Genomic DNA, 26,499 nt, shown 5'->3' with positions numbered 1-26,499 from the left:
TCCCTTCTGACTCTATGAGCAAATTCAAGCTCGAGTTCCTTCTTTCATATGCCTCTTGAGAAAGTTGTCTTGCAACAATTCAATAAATTCCTCTTCTTTCTTTCCATGAGATTTCTCATCTACCCCATCAATGTTTGGAAAATTAAAGTCACCCATAATGATCACTCGTTTGGTACCCATAAGGCTAAATTGTCGTTACATTTCTTCATCCCCTGAAACTGAGCCACCAGGTCTGTAGAAACACATACCATATATTTTATTTTTGTTAGCCTCCACTTCACACAGATAGACTCAAACTCATAACTACATGGGACATTGTTACCATCATTGTTTTCTTGCATTTCTACCCTAATTGGACTTAAGTCATCTAATATCATTAGTGGTACTCCTCCTTCTTCAAACCATTTTGTGTCTTGCTCTAAAGTGGGTAAGATTTAATTTGATGATCTGCTGTACACTGACGGTGGCAAAATCTATATTGTGATATGAAATGGTGAGCTTCCTGGCAGTGAAGAAATTCGTGTTGATGACCTTATCCATTGCTTTCAAGATGAGGCTGAGGGCAATAGGACAAATATTACAGCTTATTTTGTTTAATAATTTCTCAAACTAATTTTTCATATACATTCAGAATACTGCTGGCCCAGTTGGTCAAGTGGATAGTGTACTCACTCACCAACAGACTTTGGGATCAAATCCCACTGTGAGCATGGATTTTTGTGAATGCCTCTAGGTAGTGGATAGTTTTTTAATTGCCCAGGGTGAGACCACTATCCTGCTTTTTTTGGAGTCCTGAAGCGGCTTTGATAACCTTTCTCTGGAGACCATGTTTGTCTCTAAAACAGGGTTTCCATATTATCTGACCCTTACCCACTTGTGCATTAATATCATGGGTTTGCAACATTTCATGGGTGGGAATCACATAATAAAAATAAAAAACATTATTAGTTTTTATGTCACCTTATATCTCAGGTTCTATTTTTGATCTCTCTTCTTCTGTTTCTAACATTTTTCACTAGCCTTCAGGACAGTTTGCCTCATATTCATTTTCTCTATTCTTTCCAAATCCTTCCTTAATTTTCTTTAGCTATTATTACAGTTTCTTATATACAACACTCTTTGAACCCTCTGAAAACACATGCTAACTGCTTACATAGGAATTCTTGAAACCAGTTTTTTTTAACCAATACAAAAAAGTTTTATATTTGGGTCTACATTTAGCATCTCGAAGATGATTGAATTTATTCATCTTCAAGCTTTCATGCATCCTTTTCAACATGGTAGTAATTTTATCTTGCTCCAGACTAAATCAGTCATTTCCTGTTTTAAATCCTATGTATACTCTTGCATGATCATAAACTAGTTTAAAATAATATAGTCAATAAGACTATATTATTTTAAATAAGACAATAAGACTATTTCTCATTTTATGATAAAAATGAATTAAGAAGAAGATCTATGATGGCAAACGATTCGATGTGTAGGCTATGTAGAAGGAATGGATGCGAGTTTTTGGATGTGTGGAGTGAGTTTGAGGGAAGATTGGATTTGTATAAGAGGGACGGCCTACACCTGAATGCGTTTGGTTTCAGGAGTCTAGAAAAACTAATAACTGGTATGATACCTAACACAGAGTCAGGGAAACTAAATTATAAAGGGAGGAATGGTGGATGTGAGTGCAAGAGACAATGTTATATAACTGTGTTAATGACACAAATCGGCTTTATCATTGAAATGTTGACAAGGAGAGAACGATTTCGGTTCAGACTAATAAAATGTGTGCAAAGATGTCTACAAGTGTAAGGGATTGGAGAAGAACAGAAAGGGGCAAGTTGTCCAACTGTGTCAGGCAGACTGCAGACAAGACAATACAAAAGAACAGACAGGTAGATTATTATGTCTGTACACAAATGCTACGAGTATCAGAAACAAAGGGATAGAGTTTTTTTGCCTTAGTCAGTATGTTGCGACCTCAGATTGTAGACATTAGTGAAACCTGGCTATCAGAATCAGACCTACTAACTGGTATTGAGAGTTAAGGGTACAGTATTTTTAGGAAGGATAGAGAGGAGGGGTATACTGCTAATGATATCGGATGACTTGAATCTAGTTAGAGTTGAGACCTATGATTGTAGTACTACTACTAACAATATTTCATGTGACACTGAGTTTGAAGCCATCTGGTGTGAGGTGGAATCTAACAAGATCAATTACATAGTAGGGTGTTGTTACAGACCCGGTGGATCGGTTGCTAGTGATGAAGAAATGCATCACCAAATAGAAAAGATGAAAAGAGTAATCATAATGGGAGACTTTAATTATCCAAATATCGATTGGATGAGAAGAATAAAAATGCATTTATTAAGCTGTTGTGGGACCCAACTTCCTCAAGCAGCATGTGACAGAAAGAACTCTAGGTCAAAGAGTGTTAGATTTGATTATGGTGTCAGAGGGCATTTCAGTTAAAGACTTAACTATTCTGCCTCCAGTTGGTGACACTGTTCATGCGGTACTAACTTGCAAAGTGACTAAATTTATCAATGTTCCATTAAGAAAGGGATACATGATGAACTACAAAGCAGGAAATTATAACCAACTATGATGAATATACTGAGTTCAGTGGAATGGGATCGGTTGCTGGATGGAAAGAATATCGATAGTGCATGGGAAGTGTTTAAACAATACTTAAATGAAGCGATATCAGAATGTGTCCCGAGAGTTTGAAGAATAAATAGAGTAAGAATCAAATGGATGTGTAATCTCATTAAGCAAGAGATTCCTAAGAAAAGGATGATGTGGAAGGGATACCATTTGCATAAGGATGACGTCCGTTATGAATGTTATAAGCAGCAGGCTAGAAAGCAAAATCTGAGTATGAAAAGAAACTTGCTCTGCTTGCTAAAGACAACCCACAAGAATTCTATCAATATGCTGCGAGTAAAAGAAAGAATGAATATGAAAGAATAACTCTTAAATCCAGATGGCTTGAAGGTTACAGATGCAGAAGAGGTTGTTCATTTAATGAGTGGCCATTTTGTTAAAAGCTTTCAACCTGGTGATAGCTTTTAACAAAAGCTATCACCTGTGTTTCTTCACTAGATGAAGAAACGCAGGTGTATGAAGTTGAGGTATTAGAGCTGTTGCACAAATTGAATAAGAATTCAGCAATAGGGACTGATAGAATATCCACACGTGTGCTGAAAGAGTGTTCAGCTGAACTGGCTGTTCCTTTGACCAGGCTGTTTAATATGAGTCTCAGAACAGTGAAGATTCTGCAGGAATGGAAGGAATGTATGGTAATTCCATTGCACAAGGGTGGTGCGATGACCGATGTATCCAACTATTGACCAATTAGTATCTGAGTGCATTCAGACACACAAAATGGGTAGACAGTGAATCTCTACTTCTCAATGAACAACATGGGTTTACTAAGTGAAGGTCATGTTTTAGCAACTTGCTCATGTTCTATAACAATGTTATCATTAAACTAGACAAGGAGAATAGATACACCATGATCCTTTTGGATTTTGCTAAGTCTTTTGACAGAATACAGCATGGTAGTCTGTTGCATAAATTGAGAAAATGGGTTTGGTTTATACAGTATTAGCATGGATAAGAGGGTGGCTGACTGATAGGTATCAAAAAGTGGTATACGGGGGATCTGAGTCTGCAAGGTTTAAGGATATTGAGATCCATTCCTGCACTTCAAATATACCAGCCTGTTTCCATCCAGGAGATTAAAGCAGCTTTTCCATCCAATTTCTCTGCCTCCGGACCTGATGGCTTTCTTGCGTCTAGGCTTCGGAAGGTGGCGTTGAAGATTCTTCAAGACTTAGTGGACATTCTCCTTTCCAGTAAAGTAATACCCATACTTATATGCTTTAAGAACTATCTTCCTTCCAAAGAAAGAAACTTCAAGCTGTGCATCAGACTTTAGACCTGTTACCATCTTCCCTATGTTACTTAGACTCTATGATAAAATATTAGTTAAACGGCTTCAGCAGCATATACAGCATGATTATAGACAGAGAGCTTTTGTCCCTTCAGACAGCTGTGCTGAGAATATATATCTTCTTTCTTCTCTTCTCTGATTTCCGACACCACCTTAAGCCTCTATATATGGCATCACTGGACCTCCAAAAGGCCTTTGATAGTGTCTCCCTTCCTGCTCTCTTTCGAGCACTGTCTATTGCTGGATGTCCAGAACCTTTTCTTTTCTATGTTATGGAGCTATACTTGGGTAGCTCCATCACTATCACTACAGGGTCCCATGCAACTTCTATTCCCATAGTGCAGGGTGATCCTCTATCTCCCCTTTTCTTTAGCTGCGTCATAGATGAGTTTCTTCATTCTCTTCCTAGCCATATAGGCTACTCTCTAGGCGCTTCTTCCTTTAATGCTATGGCCTTTGCAGACAATCTTATTTTTGTAGCCTCTACTAAGATAGGCTTGCAGGAACTCCTTGACTGGGCAGTTGACTTCTTCTCTATTCGAGGTCTTTTTATTAATGTAGAGAAGTCCTGCTCTTTAGCTCTTGTCCCCTCTGGTCATGACAAGAAGCTTAAGGTCGAAACTATAGAGTTTTCCCTGCACGGGAGGCCGTTGCATGCTTTGACCATGGAAGAGTGGAGATACCTTGGTATCATGTTCACTCCAAAGGGAAGGTCTTCTGTCCCTTCTATCCTAGAAGCTGGGATCACTTCTTTGAGGAAAGCTCCTCTCAAGCCCCAGCAAAGACTGTTTCTCCTTCCCTAATATCTCCTACCTCACTTTTATCACAAGTTGGTGCTTGGTAGGACATATATCTCGGTATTGTCCCAAATGGACAGGGCTATCCGTTCAGCCATGAGATCATGGCTCCAACTGCCACCCGACACTCCTACTGCATATTTTCATGCGAGGGTGAAGGATGGTGGGCTTCGGGTTCCATCACTTAGATGGCTGATCCCACGCCTGCGGCTGTCAAGAATCGCGTAGTTAGAACTATCTTCTTCCCCCATCTGTAGAGAGGCTTTCTATATCCCATTAATACAAGAAAACTTTAGGTGGGCTAAAGGCTGGTCCCATTATCAAGGTACTTTAATCGAGTCAGCACCTGCAGAACACAAGAAATGGGCATCTCTGTTGCACTGTTCTGTAGATGGTGCTCCTTTAAAAGAGTCATATCTGGTGCCTCTCCAGCATGATTGTGTAAGGAATGGTACCAGACTCCTCCCTGCATTCGAGTATATTGACATCAGGACGAGGATCAATGCCCTGCCTACTTTGGCCCGCACAGCTCGATGGGGTAGTGACGACTCCAACTGTAGGGCTGGGTGCCACTACAGTGAGACAATGTCTCATATAGCCCAGTGTTGCTTCCGCACCCATGGGGTCGACGTGAGGAGGCATGATGCTGTGGTCTCCATGCTGAACAACTGCTTTAAGAACAAAGGTTGGGAGACTGCGGTGGAACCACGTTATAGGACCTCCGCAGGTTTGCGTAAGCCAGACTTAGTGATTAAAAGAGATGGTGACGTTTGGGTAGTTGATGCCCAGGTGGTGGGAACAGGGTGCCCACTAGCCTATAGCCATAATAATAAAGTAAATTATTATAAAAATAACCCAGATCTAGTTAGTAAAATACGGGAGGATCATGGGGCAACTCCGAGGTTTACCAGCACCATCATCTCTTTACATGGCGTATGGAGTGCAGATAGTTATAAGGACTTAAAACAACTTGGGCTTATGCAAAAGGATATAAAAGTTCTTTCCTTGAGGGCCCTACAGGGCATGCTGGTGGCATGATGTTGCCACCAGAGAATGACTACATGATAACTCGAACAGGCATAGGGTAAAACACTTGTACAGGCTTAGGCCTATATCAAGTCTGGATGTGATGTAAGGGTAGTACTGCCCATAACCAGTACAAAGATTAATTTTAAAAAAAATAATAATAATAAGTGGTGTACCTCAGGAATCAGTGCTTGGTCCACTGTTATTCAATCTGTACATTAATGATATTGGGAAAGATTTGACAAGTGACATACAGCTATTTGCTAATGATGCAAAGATAGGTAGGGTAATCAGGAATGTTGTTGATATGCAGAATTTGCAGAATGATTTGAATAGGTAGGCATTGGGAAAATCGGTGTCAGTTCAATGTGAGTAAATGTAGTCATTCACTTCAGCATAATTAGATATCTCATCATCATCAAATTCCTGATATGTACATTCAAGGGGTATACAGAATATGATAGTACTACATGAAAAATTTACATCATTACTAACTTCCTATCTACAATTTTCCTCCAAATTAGTCTGTTACTTGTCAAGACTCCAACATTATCAGATCTTATATTTCTATCGTCTAAGGCACTTTGTACCGTATCAATCCACCTATATCTTGGTCTTCCTCAGGGTCATTTTCCTGCCAACCTGGCAGAGAACACTTGTTTTGCTAATCTTTCCTTGCGCATTCTGTTTAAGTGACCATACCAGCTGAGATTAGCTATGTTAATGCATTCCTGGATGCTGACAATGTCAAGTTAGTTTCCTAATATTCTCGTGTTTAATATGATATTTCCATTGATGCCATCTGTTTATGCCTCTAATCTTTCTCAGGACTCTCATATCTGCAGTCTCTAGTCTTTGATCAAGTGTTTTACTTTTGACCCAGCTCTCAGATCCATAAGTTAAAACTGGTTTGAATACTGTCTTGTATACAGCTAATTTATCTCTTATTCCATATGAATTTATTCATTTGACTACCTACCATAGCATCTTTGTTGATTTTGTTGTCTATTTCCATATTTAATTTACCATCTTCACTAAAAATCGTGCCTAAGTAGCTGAAATGTTTTACTTGTTCCACAGGTTCTTTGATCACCACACAGTTGACATTTTCAATGATTCTACCTATTTTCATTTTCTTTGTCTTTTTAATGCTGACCTTCATACCATATCTATTACATCAGTTATTCAATTTAATCAGGGAATCTTGCAAACTTGTAGCAGATCTATTTAAAAGTATAACATCGTCCGCATAAAGCAAAGAGCTGACATTAACATCTCCATTTCTGATATCATGTTTAATACCACTTTCCTTCATAATGTGATACATATAGATAATCAATAACAGAGGGAATAATGTACATCCTTGTCTCACACCAGATTTAACATTAAACCATCTTCCTGTACTTCCTTCAATTTTAACTGCTGACTTACAACTCAAATAAAGACTTAGTATTGCTTGATATAATGCCCCAGTACCACCATATAACTGTAGCATATTGAATAGCTTCTCTCTTGGCACCTTGTCATATGCCATTTCCAGATCGACAAAACTTAAATACAGATCTTTGTTATATTCGAATGCTTTCTGAACTATTTGTCATAAAGTGAAGATCTGATTTTGACAACTTCTATTTGGCCTGAATCCAGCTTGTTCTTCACCAAGCTTTTCTTCCACAATTCTTCTCAACCATTTCTCAAATATACTTGCATAGATCTTGCCAGGAACACTCAGTAGGGAAATACCTCTGTAATTCTCACATTCAGTTTTATTTCCCTTTTTATATATGGGTACTATTAGAGCTCTACTCCAATCATTGGGAATTCGTCCCTCTGTTCAGGCTTTCTGAACTATGCAGTGCAGCCACTGTAAGACTTTTATACCACCATACTTCAGCATTTCTGGTCGAATATCATCTACTCCTGCTGCCTTTCCACATTTCAAGCCTTTGATGGCTTTTTCTACTTCAAGTATGGATATGTATTGCTGACTGTATGCCTGTTGAGTGTTTTTTACCACTGTACTATCACTGCTTGTTTCATTTAGCAGTTTTTTGAAGTAATTGCTCCATACTTTAAGGATATCTTTTTCTCCTTTTTTCATGTCACCTTTATCATCTCTAACACCTTTTACAGCACTCTTTCCTCCATTTCTAAGCTTCTTCAACAACGTCCAGAATATCTTACCACCTTCTTGATATTTATTTTGTATGTTCTTGCCAAAGTCCTCCCATGACTTTTGTTTAGCTAGTTTTAGCTTTCTTACATTTGTCTCTGTATTCTCTAAGAGCACAAGCTGACTCATTTGCCAGGAACTTTTGATATGCTTTCTTCTTTTCCTTCACTGCCTCTTTAACTTCCTGTGTCCACCATGAGTTCTGATTTTTCTATCCTTGCAGACACCCTCACCACATACTTCTCTGGCTGAATCAATCAGGGTTTTCTTCAAGGCTTGCCACTGAATCTCCAAAATTTGGTTCCTGTTCTCAAACTCTTTCATTTTTCCTTCAATAATCTTTGTGTATTTTAGTATACAGTTGACATCTGAGAGCTGGTCAACTTTTATTTGCTTTAAAACTTTTTTACATGTTATTCTTTTCAATATGTAATTCAATTTCATCTTGCTCAAGACTAAATGGTTATCGCTTGCAATTTCAAATCCTCTGTATACTCTGGTGTCCTGCACCAGGGAGAAAACATCACTATCAACAATAACATAGTCAATGAGACTTTTCTTATTCCTTGCTTCTTCTGTCCATGTGAATTTGTGCACATTTTTATGTTGGAACATGGTGTTAGTAATAACCAGTCCATGTCCTAAGCAAAAATCCAACAGATATTTGCCATTATTATTAGCTTTGTTCTTTTCTCCAAATTTTCCCAAAATATTTTTGTATGTCTGACAATCATTTCCTACTCTGCTATTTAGATCCCCAACAAGGAACAACTTTTCCTTTTTCATTGTGTCAGTTGCTTTTTCTAAAGCATCAAAAAATTCCTCCACTTCTACCTTAGTAGCACCTTCTGTGGGACCATAGGCACAAAGAAGTCTCATTGTCCAATTCTCCATTCTGATATTTTCCCGCATCACTCAACTTGAGACTGGCTGCCATTCAAGAAGATTAGCCCCGTATTTTGTGTTGAATACTATGGCTACGACTTCTTTTCCTTGATTGTCATTTCCTGAATATAACATTTTGTATTTATTGCTCAGAAAGAGCTCACCAGTTTTTGTCTTTTTTGTTTCAGTCACCCCTTTTATGTCGATCTGGTACTTATCTAATTCTTCAGCTAGCTCCATTTCTTTGCCATTCAGGCTTCTTATGTTGATAGTACTGATCTTTAACTCTGGTTATGTTGAGTTGGGGTGTGCTTTCAGATTTGTTCCAGTAGCTGACTTTTCACTGTTATCTAATGTTGTATTATATTGGTGGATTTAGACTAGAAGAAACTGATGAGGCAAGGGATCTTGGAATGTTAATCGATAGGAAGTTGAAGTTCAGTGGCCCTATGGCAAAGATTGCAAATACAACTGAAAAGATAATTGCAATGCTGAAGCGAATATTTGCATGTAAAGATAAGAAAAGAGGCAAAATCTTGTAATGAGGCAAAATAACATTTTGCCTCTTTACGATGCCTTGATAAAACCTCACTTGGACTACTGTATGCAGGTCTGGTCTACTGGTTTCCGTTGTGATTCTGGTATATTGGAGAGAAAGTATAAAGGAGAGTGTTAAAAATAATATCAGGATTGTGGAATACTGATTATGAAGACAGATTGAGAATTTGTAGACTCCTTTCTCCTAGCAAACAGGAGAAAGAGAGAGAGAGAGGGGGTGATATGATTGAGACTTACCAACTTCTGAAAGGGTCATACAGGATTTCAATTGGTGTAATTTTGGGGAAAGGGAAAGGAAAAGAGGGCATTCTTGGAAGCTGAGAATGAAGGCCACCAAGCAGGGTATGAGGACTAGATTTTTCTCTCAGAGGGTGGTGCATGATTTGAATGGATTACCTTTGGATGTTGTGAGTGCAGACATTGTGAATGAATGCTGGTGTCTGTAATATGTGGCCTCCCACAGTGAGTCTCTGACTCACTGGAGGTCTTTTAATAATAATAATTTCTTTTGTTCCTCTGTGTGAATTTATGCTAGATTTGGTGTTAAATATATGAGAAGGAGATAATATTAATATAATATTAAATATTTAAGAAGGAGAGGTGATTTGATCAAGACTTTTAAACTGTTGAGAGGCAGTTACAAGGTAGACATTGGAGAGTTCCTTCACTTGGTGGAACGGCAGGAAGGAGCGATGACAAGGGGCCATCTCTGGAGGTTACAAAAGGAGGCTGTGCGCAAGAGGGTGAGGAGTGATTTCTTTGCGTGGAGGGTGGTTGAACCTTGGAATGCATTGCCTGAGAGAGTGGTTGGAGCATGAACAGTCAATGGGTTCAAGGAGTGGTATAATAAACTTTGTGTTTCCTTAAAACGACCTCTCACAATGAATCTTTTGACTCCATGGAGGCCTGGATAATAATAATAATATCACTATTTCATATACTGAACAGAAATCCATTTGTAATTGCCAATATTATTAGCTGTTAATAGTTTTAATGGAATGTGTGTGCAAAACTGGGCACCAGAAACTCACTTGCTCCAAACAAAATTCACTCCAAACAGGTGTGTCATCAGAGACAAGTGAATTTTCAGTCTCATTTTAAATGCATTCAAAATATTTTCCCCTTTTCTTTGCATAATTTACACATCTTATTTCATTTTAAAACATCGTTTTTCACTATCAAGTATTTGATCACAGCAGCCTCCAGCGGTAACTAATAAGATTTATTTTCAACCAGGAACTTGTATCATATGTAATTATGATACAAGTTCTTTTCTTAATATCTTTGCAGACTTTGTCCCTGCAAAAAGTTAGTTTGCATGAAGATATAGTGATTTTACACACACACACGCTCACACACTCTCTCTCATTCACTCACTCTTTTTTAAGGTGACCAGTTTTTATTTGTTTCACTTTCAGCTGTTATATGAAATAAGACAAATTTATAGGCTTATTTTTCCGACACCCTTTTTTACAGAAACGGCTTTAAGGAACAGTTGTCTTGCAGTTAGAGACCAGACCACGTTATCGACATCATGAAATGTTAGTCTGACTCCTTTGCTTGAGTTGACCAGTTTTAATTGTTTTTGTACACTTCATTATTTGTATTTCCTAATGAATTATTTTATATGGATGTTTTATATAAATTCACCATGATTATGCACAACAGATGATAGGAAATGCAAACTGCGCTTTTTACTTTTGTGAAACAGTGCAAAACCAAAGGTGAAAGTAAGGGAAAGTATTAAAAACACTGAAGAAAATAGTTCTTTTGTGTCACCAACCAAAAACAGTTATGAGGGATGCAGGGCTGGAAAGTTCTGATAAAAACCTAGAGCAAAAATGATATTAAAGCAAACCACAAGAAAGAAAATACAAGAATATAAGAACATAGTTACCTTCATAACTTTGCTACTAGTATGTTTTTTCTTGTGGTTTGCTTTAATATCATTTTTTGTTCTAAGTGTTTATCAGAACTTTCCCGCCCACCACCCACCCAATCATATTACGTGCTAAGACAAATGGCTCAAAAAATTCAGTGGTATTGTGCTACAAAGGCTAAGTTGCATTTAGCCACTTTTCAAAGAAAGATAGATTCTAACTAAAAACTTCATAGTCTCAATAGTAGAACGGTATCGTTATAGTGCAATCTTTAAAACCAAGAAACTTCACACTTTTTTTTTTTTTTTTGACATCAATTATTTACTGATGTTGTTAAACAAAAATTAGTTATTGTAATTAAAGACACCAGTAGTGAATCTTCTATAGATATTTCAAATGAAGGGAAACTCATCCATTATTGACATGCATAGATAAAGTGTAGAAGTGAACTTGTTTGTTTGCATAATTCCTCTCCAAAACTCAGCTGCACTGTACTTTGATAGTTAAACCATTTTGTTTTGTTTTATATATATACACACACACACACACCTTTTATAAAATTCATACTATGGGTGAGTAAATTTTTTTTGTGACTAGTAGATTTATGTGGTATTTTCTGGAGTCCTGCACTAGACACATTAAAATAGTCATGCTTATACATGTAACAAAAATGAATAAATTCTATATAATTTGTGTTACATAGCTGTGCTATTTCCTCCCCCCCCCCCCCCAAAAAAAAACTGCTCTGTCTAATGATTGATAAAGTTTTCTATGTCTTCTTTACTTAGAACCTCTTGTAGGACCATAGGCAATAAATACCTCGTTTTCCATTTTGAAATTTGCCCATATCATCTTGTGATGTTTCCTGCTATTCAAGAAGTTCACCTTCTCATTTATTGTTGGATACTGTTACTCTTTCTTTTCCATAATCACTTTTCCCTAAAAATAACTGGAGCACATAGGGATGGATATAGGGTTGGTGAAGTGGATGAGAGGATGTTGATGGAGAGATATCAGAGAGTAGTTGATTCAAGAGTAGAGTCCAGATAGGTGAAGGCCTCTGACTAGTGGCATGCCACAGAGCTTTGTTCTTGGGCTGCTACTATTTAATTTGTACATTATTGATATAGAAAAGGATCTGAGATGAACTGTTCAGTTGTTTGGCAATGATGCAAAATTAGATAGCAATACAGATGATGTTAAAATTTTGCAGGATGATTTGGATACACTGGCAATCTGGGCAAATGAGAATGGATATCGGTTTAATGTGACAAAGTGTAAGGTTATATATTTTGGAGCGAAAATATTACCAGCTGTATATCACATTGATGGAACTGTACTTCAGGAAATTGACATAATTTCCTGAAGTTGAAATTGACCAGATATTTAGGAGTGTTAATGGAGAGGGGGTTTAAAGTTTAGGGGCCACATAGCAAAAGTGGATAAAGCAGCTCATCAGATTACTTGGTTTCTAAAGAATACTTTGACAAGTAGAGTAGTGGTGGATAGAGAGTTGAAGTTTGGATGGCATATTGCCAAGGAAGCCGGGTAGCTCACAGATACAACCACATCTGGATTACTGTGCTTAGGTCTGGTTAGTTAGGTTTCTTGGAGATGAGAAAGTGTGGAGAAGATCCAGAGGCAAGTGACCAATATAGCGAGTAGTCTGTGGAATGCTCCCTATAAGGATAGATTGAGGGTTTGTGGGTTGCAAAAGTTGGTTGATAGGTGAAAAAAAAAAGGGGTGTGGGAGGATATGATAGAAACTTTAAGTTATTACTTAAAGAATTTGATCGGCTTGATGCAGGGGAAAATTTTCAGCACTTTAATAGAGGGAGCAGAACAAGATATCATCCCTGGAAGTTGAGTATGAATGTGGATAACAAGGGCATGAAGATTAGATTTTTTGTTTGGAGAGTGGTGAATGAATGGAATGGGTTAGGAACATTTGGGTTACCTGAGTCAGTTGTGGTTACATTGTCTATTAACAGTTTCAAGGAGAGGTACAATAGATATTGTATTGATAGTTTGGGTCTCCTACGATGAGTCTTAGGACTCCATGGAGGAGCCTGTGCAGTAATGATATATTTTTAAGGTCCTAAAGACCTCAGTAAGATAGTTGATATACTGAGGAAGTAACTCTAAAGAATTATTTCTCGGGTTGTAAATTCATAAATTCTCTTCGTTATAGTGCAATCTTTAAAACCAAGAAACTTCACGCTTTTTTTTCTTTTCTTTTTTTTTTTTTGACATTAAGCTTTTCTAGAAGTGTATAAAGCTTTGTAAAATTACTGAAATTAGATCATTCATATATTTTCTGCTTTTCATGCATTTCTAGGTGGAATTGATAATGTCATAATAAAAGATGAGAAGAATGGAGGGGGAAATTTGGGTAGGGGCTTTTCTAAAAAGTACCTAGCCATGTCTAAAAACAGGAATACTGCAGTACTTTGTACTGTTTGTAAACAGTTGGGTATTATAGATCTAGATAAGATTGTAAATCGTATTTTAATTTTTCCAGGAAAATTTCTTCCCTGCAAAATATTTCAGCATTGATAGAGTATTCAGGAATGAAAACCTCGATGCTACACATTTGGCAGAGTTTCACCAGATAGAAGGTGTGGTGGCAGACTATGGCTTAACTCTTGGTGATCTCATGGGCATAATACGTCAGTTTTTTAATAAATTAGGTATGTTTGGTATTGTATGTTAATTAATCCTTGAAGTTAGTTATTGGCTATGTTTTGTTAGTGTAACCTATTTTGCAAAAATATAGCATTTAAACTCAAAAATAATTGATTCTAAAATGCAATATGGTTTCAATAGACTCAAACATCTTTAGATTTGATATAAAAACCATGTTGTTAATAGCACATGTTTCCATTACCAAAAATCAGGATATATGTAAATCTAAAAAATAATTCTGCTCAGACTTGTTAGCTGTGAACATTAGGCATCAACATTTAGAATAAGTCATAAAATTGTAGTTCTTCAAAACAAAAGTTGTCTTATGCTATAACTACATGCACAGAATCCTTCTGGAAATATAAAACTTAATTAATGCATTATTAAGCTGTATCACAATTGCACGAAGAACTGAACATAGGATTTATATTTGGGATAAATAAATTAAATCAAAAGGATAAATGACACAAATACCTAGGAACTAAATTATAAATTAGATTTAAAAAAACTTCCATGCATGAGATTTTTATGCGAATGTGTTAATACTCGTTTTGAACAACCTGGAGTTAGCCTTGCTCAGTTAAATAATGTCCTTGTTGTTTTCTTCAGTGAACCAAGGAAAAAGTCAGCTACTTGAACAAGCACCAACTCAACATCGGCAGAATTCACTGTTGGTACCATCAATATCAGATACATTCACAAGAATAAATAAGAACAACTTGAGGAGGAAATTTGAAAAGTTGTTGATAGATAAAGAAAGGTCACATGCATTTCCCATGAAAATGTAGTCATTAATTTCTTTTCACATAATGTAAACATAATCCTCACTATAGAGAAGGTTCTGGAGATTAAGTAGATTGTGAAATCATTCAGAGCAGCTGTAATATTATGAAGCAATGTTGCCAAGGCTTAACAAGCTGATGTTACACCCTGATAACCAAGAATGTAGAAATTTCAGTTATCATGGTGTAACATGAAAATAAAAATATAAAACCCTATGTGAGTAGCTAATACAAAATATTTGAAGAGAGAAAATATGCTTGCATTCAAGTAAAATAATTATAGCAGAAATTGTTTATTTAACTAAATAATAAAAAATGGAATCTTATTTAAAAAAAAAAGGATATGGAAAAAATAGGTTAAGTAAGACAAAGAAGATTAGTGATAAGAATTTGTATGTGAGAGGCTAGTTTAACACTTGAAAAAAGGAGATTAAAATACACCTAAACCTCTTTGTGAATTTTTTTACACGAATTGGGATATCAGAAATAATTTTTTTTATGCGATTTTTATTCACTTTTATGCGACCAACCTAGAGTCTAAGTTAGGAAAAAATCCGTAATTCAAGAAAATTCTGAGAATTTTGTAGAATTGCATTCTCGTTTCAATTAAGAAAATTCTAAATTCTTACGAATTTCATTTATTGGGAATTCCTCAAATTACATAACTGACTGCACATAAAAAAGCAGTTCTTAGCAGTTTGAATTTGGTGTTTGAGTAGGCAACACAGTAACCGCATTTTTTGCATTTGCATTTTTTAAGTGAAATCAAAATAAAAATTGTGTAATAAAATTAATAATTTTGCCAAGAAATAATAAATGATAAGCTATATGTAATTTTCAAACTTTCATTTCATTAACTGAAGATTTTAATCCAGCCCTCACACGATGTTGCCGATAACCAAAAAAAAAAAAAGGGAAAGCCATTTCCTTGGATATAAAAATTTAAATTTTAGATCATCTTTCAAACCGGGGAAGGTAGGACGGCTATGGGTAAGCATTTTGGAATCTGTGAATCAACTGTCAGATCTATAAAGAAAAATGAAGAGGCTGTTAGAAAAGCGGTATGTTCTGGTACAAAATCGAGTGCGAAATTATCATCATACTCAATTATCATCATGTTAGCTTGCTCCACCTTTGCAACGAGTTGCCCAGTGTTGTACCAACTTACCCCAGTCCTGAAGATACTTTCAGGTGCAAACTTTGATTGCTCACACTTGGATAAAGGATTAAACTAAATGTATTATAGTGTAACCAAGTGAAAAATATGCTTTCAACATCTTTCTCTAAATCCAGAGTAATTTAATAAAAAGGTGGCACACCGTTTGGCAACTGCTATAGGTAGAGATGACCTTGCTAATGCTTCTGCCTGGTATCTCCACTTAGACCTGGCTCCCACTGAAGAGACCTCAATAAAGGTCGAAACTAGTCTGGGCAGTGGCCCTTCCCTTAATGCATAACATTATACATATCCACAAGGAGATGTGTTTTGCATTAATGGAGATACTGAGTCCACCTTTGCAACGAGTTGCCCAGTATTGTACCACCTTACCCCAGTCCTGAAGATACTTTCAGGTGCAAAGTTTGTTTGCTCACACTTGGATAAAGAATTAAACTAAATGTATTATACTCAAGAAATGTTGTTCTAGAAAAGGGCCAAAAAAGCTTTAGTGATGTGGATAGAAGATAATGTGCAAAAAAGAATGCCAGTTGACAGAAATTCCATCAAGCAATCAGCATTGAGATTTTATGAACAGATTAAAAACTGCAGCCAGATTTCATCTCAATCGAGGAAAAAAATATGAATTTCATGCAAGCGATGGTTGACTGGCTAAGTTAATTAAAAGACATACTCTTCATAATATAAAAAATAAAGGTGAAACAGCTGCTAAAGCATTTCCACAAAAACTTGCTAAAATTGAAGATGGAGATTACACTCGTGAAGAAGTTTGGAATATGGATGAAACTGGCCTTTTCTGGAAAAGAATGACAAACAGAACTTACGTATCAAAAATGCAAAAAAACGGTTGGTGGGTTCAAAGCAGCAAAGGATCGCATAACACTCCTATTGTGTTCGAACGTTTTAGGAGATCGGATGTTAAAACCACTGCTCATAAATCAATCATTAAGACTACGGCCAGTGAAAGGTGTAGATTTTCAAAAATTGCCAGTTCGTTGGATGGCCAACAAAAAAGCTTGGGTGACCATTGATATTTTCACTGAATGGTTCCACAAACATTTTGTGCCAAAAGTTAGACGCTATTTGAATGACAAGGGTCTCGAATTTAATTTGCTTTTGATACTTGATAATGCACCCGGTCATCCTGCCATAGAACACCCAAATATGCAATTTTTTTTTTCTGCCGCCTAATACCACATCATTGCTACAACCTCTGGGTCAGGGTATAATTGCGACTTTTAAAACGTTATGTCAGACGGACATTTCAGTACGTTTTGAACAAGCTAAATGATGATGAAACACTGTCAGTTATGGATGTGTGGGGAAAAAATTCAATTATGGATTGTATTGATCAGGTTCGATTATCGTTATCTGAATTGAGACCAGAAACTATGAATGCATGCTGGAAAGCTATTTGGCCCGCATGTGTCAAAGAGAATGCTCCTGTTCCCCTCAATCATACTGCAGAATTCCCCAATATAATAAGTTTGGCATGTGAAATTGGCGGAGAAGGATTCGATGATCTTACGTCGGCAGATATCGAAGAATTGTTAATTGATAAACCTCTTAGCGAAGACGAAATAGTGAAGATTGTTTCTAAGACTCCTGAAAGAGAAGAAGTTAATAATAATGATCAATATAATCCTACTTTTACTGCTGATATAATTAATAAAGGTCTTAAACTGGCCAGTAATTTAGGCAATTATTTTGCCCAACATGATCCAAATGAAGAATGTGCTGGGAAGTTTTCATGTGAGCTTAAGTTGTTAATGTCTTCATAGAGAGAATTATATCACGACTTATATAAAGTATCAACGCAGCGATTAATAACTGAGTTCATGCCTAAAACTACTGAAACAACCAGTGGTACTTTTGTTCAAGACATAACAAGAATAATTCCACAAGTTGAGGCGGAAGTCGATGACGATAATACCATTATTATTACAGTCTCACGAAAACGAAAGCTTTCGCATTTATTGTCAGAAACTGATAGCGAATAACATCATTTTTTTATAGAATCCTTAGCAAACAGCTGAAATGAATATGTTTTTTTTTTAAAGTTATTAAAATTCATTATATGTATGTGTGTTCTCCATGAAATGTAAATAAAAATCTTATGATCCTATGATCCTAACAAATTTAATGTTTGTTTTTTACATTATTTTGCTTATATTTCAGGTTTGGAACTAATCTTCACTTTTCTATGGAGTCAGTAGTTCTTTTTACGTGTAATTTTTAGGAACGTATCTATCGCGTAAAAAGAGGTTTAGGTGTATTCAAGTAAATTCTATTAAAAGGGGATTAATTTAGTACAGAGGCTAGCTTAAAACAAATGACGATCGCTCAAGGTCAATTCTCAAAGTGAGACGTCGTCACGTGAGAGTCGTGTGCAAGTGAACCGTAGCATGTTTTGGGCAGAAAAACGCATCTTTAATTGGAGAGTGAGATCAACTCCAGTAGGGGGGAAGAAAAGAAATGGAAGATAAAAAGGTTAGGAATCCCCCCCCCACAAGGCTTTTTTCCTCAGAGTTTCTTCATGAAATTTTCATATAGGTAACACGCAGTTTTTCCTGAGTGATGGCGTAGGAGTTATCTCCATCCGACACAACAAGGAAGCGGGAATTCAATTCCCTTTTCCTATTGCAAGAGGCGAGGAACGTCGTATAGTTACAAGAAGGTAGAAATTGTCTATGTATTTCATCATCCAGTACTCGTAACGAGGGAAAGAAAATCCATACAGAAGGCCGTGCCCACATGATGAGTTCCATAGTGATAAAATAGAAGATCCTATGTGTGTCATTAATTCAAGCACAAAAGGTATAGATCGTGAAAACCAGGGTTTGTCCTAGAAAGGTACTGTAAAATCTTGTATCAATTGAAATCGCATATAGTTGCAATCATTGTTAATTACTGGACAGTTGAGGATATACTAGGACTTTAGTACAAGTCAGAGTAGAATGAGAGTAAACTAGTTTGTATTATATGATAGGCATTCATGTGCTAGAGATCTATGTATGCACATGGTATTTCATATGAGAGTGTCTTAAAGGTCAAATGTATGTATGAGCATAGCAGAAGGATAGTTTAACTTATATTGTTTTGTTTTGCTCAGTGGATGTGGCGTTTGCATACCACGGCGCTTGGCCGCATGAAGAAAGACTTGGTTTCGAGTCTAGTCGGCGACTAGAGGAAATTTTTCTAAGCCTTTTTTCGACCGGTTCCCGAGTTAGTCGACTCTGGCACGGGCAAGCGGGTTTTTCCTCCCGGAAACTCGGGTTTTTTGTCCTGTAAACTCAAGAAAATCGACCGTAGAACCCACATTATTTCAGACATTAAATATATTGTGTTAGCGTTAGGGACCACGAGATGGCGGCACATTTGAGCCGTCTCTCTTCACTGCGTGCCGCTTAATTAGTGATAGCCTTGGGCCATCTATCTCTGATTGGGTACCAGTGGAGATTGAACTGCCCACTCAGTCTCCAAAAGTTAGATAGGGCTAAATGGCTCGCCTACTCCCGTATACGGGAATAAAAAGGCGTTAGCTGATTTCTGACTACTTTTCTTTCTTTCTGTTTTGTTTTGTAAGTTAGATAAGGTAAACTGAATATAAATATAAATGTCCATGGTATTATAGCAATATAGAGCATTCATTATTAGCATAAGGTTAAGTAAAGTGTTAATTTGTTCCAGGATTATATGTGTACATTTATAGGTATAAAAATCTGTTATGATGGCACGATCGCAAATTCCCATATAGGATTTTGCCTAATACTTGTATTTTGCTTGTGTAATTTTATTCTTAGTATTGAATTGTGTTTTATATAACAGAAATTGAATTGTACCATGTTTAAGATTTTAAATAAACTTTTGTTCACTGATAACACAGTTGTCTGAAATTGCTGCCTAATGCACCACTTGATAAAACGTACAAACCTAATCACGCAGGAAATTAATGTGTTAAGTTACGAGATAAAGGGTCACGACTGCATAATAGCTTCACACCGAGACATATTTTTGTAATTGCTCCTTGTTTTGGAATTATATATCTTAAACTAAATGTCCTGAAAGGCACAGTATAATATAAATCTAAGGGGAGAAAAAGCTTAACTATTTGAATTTTGTACTATCTCGTACATAGTTAAGTTTTGAATAAAGATAAGTAGATATTCACTTGAAAGGATAAAGGAAAGTTTAATAATCGTAGGTAGGGACACAACGCTGATAAAGGTAACTTCACACATTTTATGAATTTAGGTAATAAATATGGATCTATTATTAGCTCAGATATCTACCAGTTATTGAGTGTTGACCTGTGGACTGCTTGTAGACGCACATATACAACAAAACCCACAGTATAATTAAAGACATTTGTAACTGGCCCAAAGAAGTTAAAGATCAGTTAACTTCAAGAAACACCTGGTTAATCTCAAGATTTGTTGTACCTCTTTAGGTTCACAAGCTAGAAGTACTTTTGCACCCAATTAGAAACTCCCTACCCTGCAGACTATCAAGATATTTATCCAAACTTCTAGCCACTACATTTAGGAAAATTGACTTATACATCAAAAATTGCAGTGGTTTTATTGATTAAAAAAAAATAATGATATAATCCTTGGACCTGTGAACCTCTTAGCAAGTCTAAACATAGACTGTCTACCAGAGAATGAAATTTTGCTTCTAGTTAAAATATAAATGCTTATATATTTCACACATTAAGTTGCAGAACACTGTGTTGAGTCTAGCAGACTATTTAAGATTTTTATATGATAGCCAGTATACTAAACAGTGATGCCTGCACAGGTATATAAGTCTTGTGGAGTGGTTAATGTTAGGTTCTTATAATTTTTTTTACTTCTACGTAATGCATTGTACTCTGTTATTTAACAGCCTTTGAGTGTTTTGTAATCCTTGTTTTTTTTTTAATGTTCAAATTGCATTAGGTATAACAAAGATCCATTTCAAACCAGCATATAATCCATACACAGAACCTAGCATGGAAATCTTCAGTTATCACAGTGGACTGAAGAAATGGGTAGAAGTTGGTAACTCTGGAATGTTCAGGCCTGAAATGTTGTTGCCTATGGGTCTTCCTGAAGACGTATCTGTTATTGCATGGGGACTCTCATTAGAAAGGTAAATTAATAAGTTTTTAACAAATTCAGTTCTTAGTTAGATCTACTTCCTCCATCCTTAATATGATAGCAAAAATTAAATATAACCTATTAAACCTTTCTTTTAGGCTTGCACGGTGATCCGAATGCATTTTTGGAAATTATGGAGACAACTACCATGTTTGAATAAAAACTTAGTTTAATATTACTAAAATTTTTTACAATTCGACGTTTCGACCTTTATGTCAAGGTCATCTTCTGGAGCGTACAAATATACACAGGAAACAAGCTATACTACAATCATACTGGTTCGTTAAAGACACTGACTAACCGCTACCACAATTGTTGGCCTGACCTCTGGTGAAAAAAAAAAATTTATACATCAACGCTAGAGTCCTATTATTTGTGTTGTCTGCTATATACATATATTAACATCATTCCATCCAGTTGGAGTGGAATGGTTTCTAATACTAGCGGATTGGCTGGGGTCCTGACTTGTGTTGAATCTTTCATATTAGGTTGGCTGGCACACATTCAGCCCAATCCAGCAAACTGTCCACTATAAATAAATTTTGTGGTTCCAATGAACTTGTGAAAGTCAGCTGTGTGATTTTGCCACGGACAGTCAACTCTCACTATAGCAGACACAACTATAACAAACTCACTCACTGTAACAGACTACTGAAAAATCCCAACCAAGACTCCACAGGCAATGCTATACTAAAAAAAAAAAAATTTACTATAGAAAACTAACCCAACAAACTAATCCTGTGGTCCCTACAAGTTTTGGTGAGAGTTGACTGTAAGCACTCCTCTGATTTTTTTGTGAAATTTGAAATCTAATCTGTAAAATTTTTTTCCACTGGGTTAGTAATTCATTTAGAAATTAACTTGCCAAGAAATTATATTCTTGTTTATCCATTGTCCAAGTGTGGACTTCACATTCAAACTTTGTTTTCTACTCTTCAATCAACTGTTTTATTTTTAATCCAACTTTCTCATACTATAAATGAAAATTAGCTTGAATATTGCCTTGTATGTGGCTGATTTATGTTTTTAGGCTAAATTCTTCTAGTAGAGGCTTATACGTTGGTCATACATAACTGGTAATTAGTTTGCGGAATTAACAACGCATATAAAGTATATTAATTAAAGGTAACTTTAATAAATAACTTCTATATTTCGGCAACGTCACGTTGCCATCTTCAGGAACATAAAGATATGGTATGTGCACGCAGGCACTAACAAAAGCAAATGAGGAAGAAAGCAAGAAACTAATATTGTTCCTACAGTCCTAATGGTGCCCTCTGGTGGGCTAATTAGGTTGACTTGGCATTTGGGCTGAAGATCTCAAAATGTAAGTCTCCCAAATTTGGGGTAGTTTCATGCACCCAAATTTGTTGAGGTTAGGAACGTTTTTTAGAGCTGATGAAGATTCCTTGAATAATCTTTCGTATTTAAACTTGCTGCGGTGTATTATTTTTGTTTTCTTCCAACGAATTCTATGGTGGGTATCTAAGGCATGGTCTGCCAGCCCAGAGCGGCTGTACTGGTGAAACTGGATGTAGTCTTTGTGTTCTGAAATCCTGATATTTGTTGTTCTGCCTGTTTAGCCAAAGTAGGACAATTTGCAGCTGCAAGGGACCTGGTATACACCAGGTAGGTCTAGGGGAAGTGGTTGGTCTTTGGTAGAGCGGATAAGGGATGCCAACTTTTTATATGGTCTGTAACAAGAAGTAAGGTCATATTTTCTGAGGATATTGGTTAAATTCTCAGAGGTACCCTGGATGTAGGGGATGGTGATAGATTTGGTGTAATCTTTTATTGTGGAGGGGGGGGGGGGGAAGGGGGGTTGTCGTTTACTGGTTTGAGTATTTTTTGGGGGGTTATAGCCATTGGCTAAGAAAGTGTTGTGGATGTGGTTTAGTTCAGTAGTTAGGGCCTTGTCATCTGAGCAGATTAATTTTGCCCTGTTATATAGTGTTTTTATAACCCCATATTGTTGTGAGTGGGGGTGGTGGGATTGCTGGTGAATGTATCTGCCAGTATGGGTGGGTTTTCTGTAAACAGAGAAAACTAAAGATCCATCAAGCTGGCGGGTGATTAAAGTGTCTAGAAACGGGAGGGTGTTGTTTTCCTCTTTTTCTAAGATGAACTGGACTCTGGGGTGTTGGTTGTTTAAGTGTGTTAGGAAGGAGTGGAGTGAGTCTGAGCCATGTGGCCAAATAGCGAACACATCATCCACATAACGTAGCCAAATAGTGGGTTTTTGTGGGGCGGAGTTTAAGGCTTTCTCTTCAAAGGTCTCCATAAAGAAATTGGCCAAGGGTGGGGAAAGTAGTGAACCCATGGCTGTCCCCTCTATCTGTTTGTAGAACTTTCCTTGCCAAACGAATTAGCCTGAGTTCATTGTGAACTGAAATAGGGCTGAGATATTGGGAGGAAACTTGGCTTGAATGAGCTGTAGGGTTTCTTTGAGTGGGACATTAGTGAATAGGGAGGAGACATCAAAACTGACCATTATGTCAGTGTGTTGGAGTGAGAGGTTTTCTACACTGGCTTTAAAGTGAGTTTTTTATGTGTGATGGTGTGTTGCCAGTATAGTGTGTAAGCGTTTTGGCTAAATGTTTGGCTAATTTATATGTGGGGGAATCAATGCCATCCACTATGGGACATAATGGCACATTTTGTTAATGTATATTTGGGAGTCCATATAATCGGGGGGGGGGGGGGTCTAGAGTTATAAGGTTTTAGTTTGTTAGTGACTTTCTTAAGTGCACATACTATATCTTTATGTTCCTGAAGATGGCAACGTGACGTTGCCGAAATAAAGAAGTTATTTATTAAAGTTACCTTTAATTAATATACTTTATATGCATTGTTAATTCCGCAAACTAATTACCAGTTAGGCTAAATTCTCTCTTAAACCATATTTGGTTACTGCCTACCACACTATCTCTACTTATTCTGCTATTTATTTCTATATTTAATTTGGCATCTTCATTCAAAATTGTGCCTAAATTGCTCAATGTTTTAATTGATTTATAATAGATTCGCTATTGAGAACAGAGTTACTATTATCCATGCTGTTACTTATATTCATAGTTTCTGCCTCCTTTAAGTTAGTGGAAGTAGATTTCATCATCATCAAATTCCTGACACATTTAATGGATCTTATAATAGCATTACATGAAAAGTTACATCGTTACTAATTTCCTATCAACAATTTTCCTCCAGATTAACCTGCTGTCTATCAACATTCCAATATTATATTAGATCTTATATTTCTGTCTTCTAAGGGTTTTTTTACTGTATCAATCAACATACCTCAGGGTCTTTCCTCTCCCATCCTGTTTGAGTGTCTATACCACCTGAGATTAACTCTGCTAACACATCCTTGAATGCTAACAATGTAACCTTCTTTCCTAATATCCTCATTTTTTTAATATGATACTGCCACAGATGTCATCTGTTCACTCCCCTAATCTTTCTCAGAACTCTCACATCTGTGGTCTCCAGTCTTTGATGAAGAGTTTTATTTCTAACTCAGCTCTTCTTTCCATATGTTAAAATTGGTTTGAACACTGTCTTGTATACAGCTAATTTCTTTGTTATTTCGTAGAAATTTGTTCAGCTAGCTTCCTACTATATCAGCTTTACTAATTATGTTGTCTATTTTCATATTTAATTTACCATATTCCCTAAAAATTGAGCCTAAATAGCTTAAATGTTTTACTTGTTCTATAGATTCACCATTCAGGATAAAATTGATGCTTTCAATGTTTCTTCCTATTTTCATTGTGTTTGTCTTTTTATTGCTAATTTTCATACCAAATTTATTACAACAGTTATTCAATTTAGTCAGGGAATCTTGCAGACATGTACTGGATTTATTCAGAAGTATAACATCATCTGCATAAAGTAAAGAGCTGAGATTAATATCTGCAATTTTGATATCAGGTTTAATTATCACTTTTCTTCTTAATATGATCCATATAGATGATGAATAACATACACTCGATTTCACCACATCTAGCCAGAAAAGCTGGTCACTTCGGAGAAAATTAGGTGGGGCAGGACCAACAACACACAAAACAACAGAGATAACTCCTGATCAAATGGTTAATCATTTATTGAAAACCTCCAAGATACATCCCAGCTTCATCAGGAAAATTACTGTGCAGTCTTCCATCAGACAAATCCTGAAGATGGGCCCTGAGCTTCCTGAACTTGTACACCCAGTATCTCAGGAAGAGGTACAAGTAGCCTTAAACTCGTCAAGAATGGCAAAACTGCAGGAGTGGATGGTATCCTCCCTGAGTTTCTAAAACATCTTGGGCAATAAGGCCAAACATGGCTGGCCACCCTTTTCTCAAAAATTATGACTGGAAAACTACCATATCTGTGGCAGGAAGCCAAAATAATTGCCATGCCCAAACCAGGGAGAGATCCAAATTATGTGAAACATCTATGACCTATCTCCTTGCTTTTCTCCTCCTTTAAGCTCTTTGAAAGAATTCTCGTTAAAAGAATTTCACCACTGATCGAAAGAGCACTCCCGATTGAACAAGCTGGCTTCAGGCCGGGAAGAAGTTGCTGTGACCAGGTCCTGGCCCTGACAACACAGATTGAAGCAGGCTTCCAGAAGAAACCTAAATCCGGACCCACTTTCATTGACCTAACATCAGCTTATGACACAGTCTGGATCAGGGGCCTCCTCCTAAACCTAGGAAATATTATAAGGTGCAAAAAACTTTCCAGCTTTTTGAATCCATTCTCTCCAACAGAATGATCCAGGTCCATATTGGCAGAAAAAAGAGCAGGCCCAGATTCCTTCACAGTGGTCTCTCACAGGGTTCTTTGTTATCCCTTTTACTCTTTAACATCTACATGTGCAACTTACTACTTACCAGCTCAAGCAAGTATATGTACACTGATGACCTAGCAATCCTACATCAATCAACCTTGAACACAGACCTGAACATCCTGGAAGAGTATTTCAAGCAGTAGTACTTGAAGCCAAATCCAACAAAAACTGTGTCCACAGTATTTCATCTGAACAATGCAGAGGCGAATCGACACCTCAGCCTTTCTTTCTCTGGAAAAATGGTAGAACACGAGCCTCACCCGAAATACCTTGGAGTGAGCCTGGACAGAAGCCTAACCTATAAAAGGCACATCAGCAACCTGTCCGACAAAATTAAAACCAGAAACAATATCATTTCAAGGCTTGCTGGAACAACCTGGAGTTGTGGTGAAGAAGTCCTAAAGTCATCTGCTCTCACTAGCCCTCACATTCTCTGCAGCAGAATATTGTGCCCCTGTCTGGGAAAGAAGTATACACACACTAACATTATAGACACCCAGCTAAACTCTACCATGTGCACAGTTAGTGGGACAGTGAGAAGCACCTCCTCTCTCCTGGCTCCTGACCTATCTAACATTGCTCCACCAAACTTACGGAGAAGACAAA

The 26,499-nt window shown here is 36.8% G+C and overlaps 1 protein-coding gene across 1 annotated transcript in view; it reads left to right on the top strand.

The window, feature by feature from the left end:
- The window catches only part of alpha-PheRS (phenylalanine--tRNA ligase alpha subunit), a 274,725-nt gene that overhangs the window by 235,903 nt on the left and 12,323 nt on the right, over positions 1-26,499 (top strand). Inside the window, exons 10-11 of the mRNA XM_090414434.1 lie at positions 13,793-13,961; positions 20,856-21,048. Coding sequence (XP_090270560.1) covers positions 13,793-13,961; positions 20,856-21,048 — 362 coding nt within the window. The remainder of the gene's footprint in view (positions 1-13,792; positions 13,962-20,855; positions 21,049-26,499) is intronic.

This window comes from Typopeltis vanoorti, chromosome 25 (assembly GCF_054136105.1).
Source record: "Typopeltis vanoorti isolate ZY-2024b chromosome 25, IOZ_Tvanoo_1.0, whole genome shotgun sequence".
Classification (NCBI taxonomy): domain Eukaryota; kingdom Metazoa; phylum Arthropoda; class Arachnida; order Uropygi; family Thelyphonidae; genus Typopeltis; species Typopeltis vanoorti.
The sequence above is the reverse complement of the archived record's forward strand: the minus strand, read 5'-3'. Positions and strand labels throughout refer to the sequence as shown.